Here is a 9138-nt window from a genome sequence, read left to right as displayed (position 1 = left end):
TTAACACATTTGATTGTGTGGTTTCAGTCAGCATTTCTACTTTCAGTGAAAAAACGATTTGCTTGACATCAGGAAAATCACTAGTTAGAACACAATGTAAAATTTAGTTATTCATTCATATAACACTCAAACAAATTTAAGCAAAGCAAAATGTAACACTCCTATGATTCTTTGCTGTTATGAAGCACAATATTTGCCAAACTTTGCTATGTGTCAATGCATAATCTGCTGTGGGACTGTCTTACAAATTTGTATTTTTTTATTAATTTTTTTTTTGTCTATTTAATTTTGTGAAATAATAAACTATATATATATATATATTAAAATGCATTAGTTTTAATTTTTTTTTTTGTTTTTTATAAACTAATGTAAATAAAGTTCAACAAACTTAGCAACTGCACTGCTTTGACAGAGCATATAAAGAGCAAATGCAGAGTTAGGCTAATGCAAATACAGTCCACATAGGCCTACACATACAGTAACAGCTATTGATGTAATCATTCATGGCCAGCGGTCAGAGAGATCATTACACTCGTCTTAGTCCATCCTCTAGAAATACCAAAGATACAAAGCATGAGATTATAGACTTTGCCAGGAAAGATACTGAGTAAATGATTATAGGCCTTTGTGCAGTGTATGCAATGGTTGGTGTAGAGTCAAGCCTAAAACAAGTCACAAAAGTGTTTTCCTTAATGGGCAACTTATCATTGCATGGACATATACTCATGGATTTTAAATTCTGTTTTTACTATTCTACAGAACATGGCACTGGGCTGTTAATTGAAATTCTGGAAAGACGGGAATGTAAGAATCGTGCATTTGAAGATCGAGACAGGATCATCATTAATTAATCAGACAGGTATATTATGCAAAGCAAAAATGACTTTATACTGTGCTCCTGATAACTGAGTACATACAGAATAAAATGGAAAGACAAATCACTAAGAAATACTGCCGGAATCAACCCCTGACCTCCAGTAAAAGAGCAATGAACAAGAGTAGTTTAATATATGACTAGATGAGGCAGATCTCACGGAACTGATAAACAAGTTTTATAGCTGTTCTCTTGATCTATGCTTGAATCATTTGGTTGATCACTGAACTACAGCCTAATGTAGTTCAGGTCTGACTTAGGGTGAAAAGGGTGCATTTTTAGTGAAAATGTGCAATTGTTACCTTTAGGATCTATTTTTACCTGGTTTAGAAATTACTTAAGCTAATGTGGCGAGATTAATTTTTTTTCACCCCCTGATTGTCCATCCCGAAAAGAATAGTCTCTCATAGTACATACTATCATGCAAATGCTGTTGTGTTCAGTGTAGTACAACTACAAATTATTCCTTTCTCTCTGTATTGTTGAAACTGTAATGACATCTATCCCATTCATTCATATCTACATAAACGTCAGTATAAAATTTCACTTTCCAGTAGGTCTGATTACATTACACAAAGGCTCGGTATATCCCCCACCTCCCCCAACACACACACACTTCTGTTGACTTCTATTAATAGTGAGTGAGCTATAAGTACTATAAGATAACTACTAAAACAAAACGTTATTTACTTTATTTTATACAGCTTTAACAAATGTGGATGTCCCAACATGTCTTTTGGGGGGGGTTGTCAGATTTAGCTCACTTCTGTACAAATGTGTCCCAAAACTACGTTCTGATTAAGTAGGTACCTACACACACGCACGCACACACACACATTTCTCTTTTTATCCAAGAGGTGGCACTGTTGAGTTTTCAAAAGGCCCATTAATCCAAGAACATCCCTAACTTTAATCATTTGCAAATAATTGTATTATTTGAAATTATTTAATTTACATTATAACGACAATAATTTTGTATTGTAGCTTAGGGTTTATGTGTTGTGTATTACTATTTACATGTTAATTCAGGCACAACATTAATTTAAGTTAGACATTAAGTAATTGTTTTATAATGATTATGTCGAAAAATCAGTTGTTATCCTCTTGACTTATCCTACGATCCTACTAACTGCATAATATTAGAAAGGTTAAAAAACGTCACATAAACGTCCAGACACTCGTGTTACTAAAGTAACAGAATTGAGCATTTTGAAAAAGGGAAGGACGAAAGAGTTAAACGTTCGAAGTCCATTCAGCTCTTTCCTCCAGCATTTCCAAAATGACAGTCAGCTGACGAGAAAAGTTTTGGTTTCCGAACTCGTATGTTAAGGAGCTCTGAGATTCAGCAACCCCATTGGCTCGCTGCCTCGCTTCCGAACCTTACGTCACGGCAGCTATAAAACTCAGCAATGCTTTTAAACTGTACTGTAGTGTGTCGAGTTTAAAAACACTCTCAGCTCGATCTGTGTAAGCAAGCGCACTTCTTTTACCTTCCACTCACCCGTTTGACCACGATGATGTCTGCTCATGAGGAGTCAGCAAAGTGTTAAATGTTTGAAATCCAAGGCCTCCGAAATTCACTTGAAAAGAGAGGAGAACGAAATCCGATGCATTTTTGCAATAGACTGTGCCAACGAGAGCTCATAATCTGGAGTTAGGAGAGCAGTGCAAAATCCTGTGAGGTGTCTGTTTTCCTGCTAAGAGTAAAGCATTTAAACATCAAGCTGGCTCACTCTCTCCCGACCCAGCCCGCTTTGACAGCTGCTTTTCACCCGCTCTGGAGGACGGTCAGCAGCAAGAGGATGGCATCAGAGCTGGCACTGAGCAGCTCCGACCTGCCCACCGGTCCCCTGGCCATGGAATATGTTAATGACTTCGATCTGATGAAGTTTGAGGTGAAGAAAGAGCCACTGGAGCCCGATCGCAGCATCAGCCAGTGCAGCCGCCTGATCGCCGGGGGATCCCTGTCTTCCACCCCGATGAGCACGCCTTGCAGCTCGGTTCCCCCTTCTCCAAGCTTCTCGGCGCCCAGTCCGGGATCCGGGAGCGAACAGAAGGCGCACCTGGAGGATTTCTACTGGATGACCGGTTATCAGCAGCAGCTCAACCCGGAGGCGTTGGGCTTCAGTCCCGAGGACGCGGTTGAAGCGCTGATCAACAGCACACATCAGCTCCAGAACTTCGACAGCTATGCTAGAGGGCAGCAATTCAGTAGCGCAGCCGGGGCGGGAGGCGCCATGGCCGGAGAGGAGATGGGATCCGCCGCCGCGGTGGTGTCCGCAGTCATTGCCGCCGCTGCAGCGCAGAACGGGGCACCTCACCACCATCATCACCACAGCCACCACCAGCAGCACCAAACCCCAGGGGTCCAGCCCAGCAACAACTCCTCTGCCCCCCACCACCAGCACTCCCACCTGGATGACCGCTTCTCGGACGAGCAACTCGTTACCATGTCCGTGCGGGAGCTCAACCGGCAGCTGCGCGGCGTCAGCAAAGAGGAGGTGATCCGACTCAAACAGAAGAGGAGAACCCTCAAAAACAGAGGCTATGCCCAGTCGTGCCGCTACAAGAGGGTCCAGCAGAGGCACGTATTGGAGGGCGAGAAGACACAGGCGCCATGGCCGGGGAGGAGATGGGATCCGCCGCCGCGGTGGTGTCCGCAGTCATTGCCGCCGCTGCAGCGCAGAACGGGGCACCTCACCACCATCATCACCACAGCCACCACCAGCAGCACCAAACCCCAGGGGTCCAGCCCAGCAACAACTCCTCTGCCCCCCACCACCAGCACTCCCACCTGGATGACTGCTTCTCGGACGAGCAACTCGTTACCATGTCCGTGCGGGAGCTCAACCGGCAGCTGCGCGGCGTCAGCAAAGAGGAGGTGATCCGACTCAAACAGAAGAGGAGAACCCTCAAAAACAGAGGCTATGCCCAGTCGTGCCGCTACAAGAGGGTCCAGCAGAGGCACGTATTGGAGGGCGAGAAGACACAGCTCATGCAGCAGGTGGACCACCTCAAACAAGAGATCTCCAGACTGGTGCGTGAGAGAGACGCGTACAAAGAGAAGTACGAGAAGCTCGTGAGCAGCGGCTTCCGAGAAAACTCTTCGAGCAGCGAGAACAACCCCTCATCCCCGGAGTTTTTCATGTGAGTTTCCTAAAAAGCCTAAAAAAAGAAAAAAAGATTTTAAAAGTGTTGTTTTTCAGTTTTGGGGGTTGTTAGTTAGTTTTTTTTTTTTTTAAGTTCTGCTTGCTGTTTTGTGACTTTACATAATAATCTATTGACTATATAAAGAGACATGTCATTGAAGTGCCTGCATGCTGGACATGTATGGTCTTTTTGTTTGTTCTTTATTCCCCCTCTGTTTTTTATGTGCTTGAAAATGAACTTCTACTTGGAAAAGAACTTCTGCTCAGCATGGCATTCATACATTTATTTCATTTCCCAATCACTTTTTTGGAATACGGACTAAAAAAGTGAAAGGAGCATCATGCCATCATCCTCCCCATGAAAAAGTCGATCCATACAGTTAATTCTCTGTTGAGAGCCAACTGGAAGCAGTGTTGCGAGGGAGAGAACAAGGACCTGGTTTCTAAAAGGAATTCTCCCTCTGGGACTTAAGTGTTGTTGCTAAAAGCGGTTTGTGTATTTAATGTCAAACCTTTGCATTTTGATAACTCTGGAATGAACTACTTTTTTTTTCATCATATAAGAACAGTTAGAGGTACTTCATGCCACAGGTTGACACGAAGAAGGTGACTTGGAGTTTAGATGTTGCCTGTTTCTTTTTGTTAGAAGTTTGGGAAGGCTCCAAGTTTGCATACAGCTGGATTTTTATAATGCGTAACTTGAGCTTTTTGCAGCATGTACTTGCAATGAAAACAACAGTTTGACAGTTGTAGTTCCAATTGTAGCCTGCCATTTACTGTATTTTAAAACCAAAGTATTAAAGTAGAATTTTAAGTCTACATGGAAAATCATGCATTTAGAAAAAAATAATGTCTGATATAAAATCTGACCTATTTGGAATGAGTTGCACTAAATGTAGCTTGTAGCAAATTATATATCGCATATTGGGATCTTATCTAGAACGCTAATTTAAAAGGCACCCATCATGGCTTTGCTGAAAACTAAATACATTCATTATTTACATGGCAATAATGTAGTAATCAATATTAAAATGTCTGGACATTGTTTTATGGTCAGGGATTGATACCCTGCTTGTATAAAATCAGGATACACCGTTCATCAATAAATTCTTAAAACTGTTAATTTTTTTTTTTCATATATATTTTGCTGTGCAAAATTATTTTACCCACTAACCATATGTGATGTTCATATATGCTTATTTTCTTTTAATACAATTATAATGACATGCAATAAAATGCGATTTGGGCCACTTAAAGTCTGCTTTCTCTGGATTTTGCTTGTTAAAGTTTTTTTTATTTTTATTTTTTATTATTTTTTATTAGTTGTTTAAATCATAATTATTGTTAGTAGCCTGTTTTTATTAGTCTTATCCAGTGCTTGCATTGCGCAAAACATGTTTGTCATCTTAAAAATAGACTGTCTAGCGCAAGATTCAGACTGAAACTATGTAAACAGCATTTGCTCATATCATATAGTTGTTTGGCTCAAAAGACAACTATTTGTTAACACCACAAAGTGCTAATTTTCTAAAGCTTTATACAAACACTATCTCATAAATTCACAAGTATTCTCTAGAAAAGACTACATGATTACAGAGCTCTTATCACATAATGTTTGATAGAGTTTAAATAATGAATTTTATGGCAGACAACGCTGGAACATTCCAAAGTTCAACACCATGTCAATACAATGGACTTTGCTTTATGTTTAGAATGAAGTTATAGCGCCACTGTAGGTGTCACCTTTCTATCTTTCTTTAGTAACGCAAAAGATAAATTGTGGATTAATTGATAAAAGCTATCCCTTTTAACTGGGTGCAGGTTGTGCACGCTGTGTTGCACAGATGTGCACAGAACAGTCCTTGAAACTCCTGGAACAGCTGTTTGCTGTATTTTAAAACCAACGTATTAAAGTAGAATGTTAAGTCAACATGGAAAATCATGCATTTAGAAAGAAAAAAAAGTCTGATATAAAATCTGACCTATCTGGAATGAGTTGCACTAAATGTAGCTTGTAGCAAATTATATATTGCATATTGGAATTTTATCTAGAACGCTGATTTAAAAGGCACCCGTCATGGCTTTGCTGAAAACTAAAGGATATAATCTTTTATATATATATATATATATATATATTAATAATAATAATAATACATTTTATTTATAATGCGCTTTTCTCAACCCAAAGCGCTACAACAATGTCACATGTAAATACAACTTAATCATAATAGACAATTTTAAAAAAGTGGGTTTTCAACAGTTTCTTAAAAGTACTTAGTGTAGGAGCACTTCGAATGTTTAAAGGAAGCGCATTCCATAACCTCGGAGCGGCACGAGAGAAAGCTCTCTGTCCCATATATATCCCTTTTATGCCATTACAGATACATTTAATCTTCATCAAGATTAACAGCGCTCAGTTTGTTCTGAGATTTGTTCTTTAATTACTAATTTTGTGTCTTTCCTCCATGTGAAGGAGACGGCTTTGTCGTCCACCTCTCCTGAAACAAGAGCTGTAGAGGAGGGAACAGGAGATCGGGCGAGAGAGTATAGCTGGAGAGTTGAAATTATTTTCCCAATGATTAATCGCTCAGAAAGGGGCTGACTTGAGCCATGTAAAAATTATAAATCATGAATCTGTATGGCTGCAGCTGTGTCCAAACTGGGCTTTTAGCATGCATGCGAAAGCTGCAATTTGTTACAAATCTCTCTCTTATGTGCACACATTTCAGTACTTTGAGTTTGCAAAACCCTAGACATCTCCTTAAACTCAGTGTGCACTGTAGAAATTAAGGAAAGCACAAACTGTAACTTGACATTATTATGATCTTATCTGCTTTCTTAAATTTGAAATTTATTAATGTTGTCCTAAAACATTACGCTTTAAGTTACTTAAAAGCTTGCTGTTACAGCTGGGCTGTTATGATCCTCAATTTTGTAAATATTTTTATTTAATTCTTATTATTTTCTATATTATTGAATGTGGAAGAAAAAAGTAAAAATCAGTTAACTGAATCAATGAATGTTCTTCTCTTATTGAGTCTCTGCAAGAGCGAGTTCAGGCTTTAGTGAAGGTGTATTTCAGTGTTTGAGTGTATGTGTGTACAGAGGAGGTCAGTGAGCGAGATGTAGAAACGTGCACAGTCATAACAAAGATCTTTACCCTCAGGGGAGACCTTATTCATTTCCTGTGCCAGTCCTTAAGTCAAACGCATACGCACATAGGCATGACACTCTTCCTATGGATCCGCAGCTACCTTTCATCCATTTTCACTTTTAATCATCTAACAACTAGCAGCTTTACTCAACAAATTTGCCCACCGATTTTGCATTATTTTGATTAGTTGACTTAATGCAATCACACGGTCACCCATGTACATTGCAGGCTGTATTGAAGCTTTATTAGAATTTGGTGTACATGTTACATCATGTACACTAAATATACATGATGTCATGATAGATAGATAGATAGATAGATAGATAGATAGACAGACAGACAGACAGACAGATAGATAGATAGATAGATAGATAGATAGATAGATAGACAGACAGATTAACAGTTCAGTTTTGGAAGTCTTTTGGCTTGTGAGTGACGTGGGTAAACTTGAGAGCTTTCGGAAAGATGTGCACACACTTTGAAACTGTGTGTCAAGAGTATTGGGGTTTTCCAGCGATGCACAGACACAATGATGAAAATGATGCATGTATGATACAGAGAGCAAGTGAGATCTTTGGATTAAAAGTATTTACTTATTCTTTTATTTGGGCAGTGACATGTAGATTTAAATGAATAATAATTTAGTTTACAATGAAAAACAATTGCTGTATAATGAACATCAGTTTAGATAAATATCACCTAAATTCAGTAGAATAAATTTGACAGCTTTCTTATTGTTTTTTTTTTATTGTTTTTTTTAAAGTGTTGATAAGTGTGTCAATAAACTCTCAGAAATGTGGATATAGAGAGAGAATATTTCCAGGCATTTTCTGGGTGATATGTAAAATCATCTAATCTAATTTCACCAGTTGACAACGAACATTTCAACACACTTGAGTAATTTATATTTATATTTGCAATGTACCTAACAAATGTAGTGTTGAGCCTTTAATATGAATGCTATAATATTTGTTTGTCAGTATCCATTAAATTAATTTAATAGGGGTTCATTTGCTTAATTGTTTTATTTTATCTACAGACAAACATTGAACATATTACCTCTTATCTTTTTTACAAGTTTCTCTCATATTGGCAATTTAGACATTTAGGCAACTGAGAATACAAAGAAAAACGGTGAAATTCAGTTCCTCTTCATAATTTGTATGGCCCTTACATGCAGTTCTTTAGTTTCTGTGAAACTGCTCATTTTCTTTCACACTTTTTTTTTCCTCATCCTGTTCCTGGGTAAAGGGTGCAGTGTGCGTGTGTCTTGAGCATTCAGAGTATTACACTGAGCTCGTCCTATGTGTCGGGTAAATTTAGGTTTGACATAGCCTTACAATTTTAGATTATCTAACTTTTTTATGTTTCTTTCCAGACAGAATATTCTATTTCTGTGATGAACGGCATCCTGAACTCTGTTTTGAAGCGATCATTTATCATGACTGTATGTCAGTTAGAATTAAAATCAAAATGAGATTAAAATATGAATTTGGAGTTTAATGCGTACATTATAGTGTAGTGGAATTGCATAAAATGCACGTTAATGCTCACACATCATACAATGTACTGTCACACCTTTGACTACTTAAAAATAAAATAATAATAATAATAATAATAATAAAGAATAAATAAAAAAATTATACAATAAAAATGGAAATGTAAAAATTATTTAATTTAATTGTGAAGTAATTATGTGTCTTAAAAGAGTTTGAATGTGGACTGCACAGTGGAAAATAACTATTATATGATAACTATAATAACTATTAGACTACATGGCATACGTGTACACTGAAAATTCCCAGACACACACAGTCTGGTCAGCTATCCTTGTAGAGACTCTCCATAGGCGTAATGATTTTTATACTGTACAAACCGTATTTTCTATCACCCTACACCAACCCTGCACCTAAACCTACCCCTTACAGGAAACTTTCTGCATTTTTAGATTTTCAAAAAAC

The 9138-nt window shown here is 38.1% G+C and overlaps 1 protein-coding gene across 4 annotated transcripts in view; it reads left to right on the top strand.

Moving 5' to 3' along the window:
- Positions 1 to 2316: 2316 nt before the first annotated feature.
- The window catches only part of LOC107728098 (transcription factor Maf-like), a 162445-nt gene continuing 155623 nt past the window's right edge, over positions 2317 to 9138 (top strand). The window contains exons 1-2 of one of the 4 annotated variants that reach the window (XM_016538175.1): positions 2317 to 3106; positions 3487 to 4021. In XM_016538175.1, the coding sequence (XP_016393661.1) occupies positions 2677 to 3106; positions 3487 to 4021 (965 nt within the window). In that variant the 5' untranslated portion in view covers positions 2317 to 2676. Of the gene's footprint in view, positions 4035 to 9138 lie in introns of those variants that run through there. The other 3 variants (XM_016538177.1, XM_016538176.1, XM_016538178.1) reach the window with 3 other exon arrangements.

This window comes from Sinocyclocheilus rhinocerous, unplaced genomic scaffold, assembly GCF_001515625.1.
Source record: "Sinocyclocheilus rhinocerous isolate Xijiao unplaced genomic scaffold, SAMN03320098_v1.1 scaffold1358, whole genome shotgun sequence".
Lineage (NCBI taxonomy): Eukaryota > Metazoa > Chordata > Actinopteri > Cypriniformes > Cyprinidae > Sinocyclocheilus > Sinocyclocheilus rhinocerous.
This window is presented reverse-complemented; position numbering and strand designations above follow the sequence as displayed.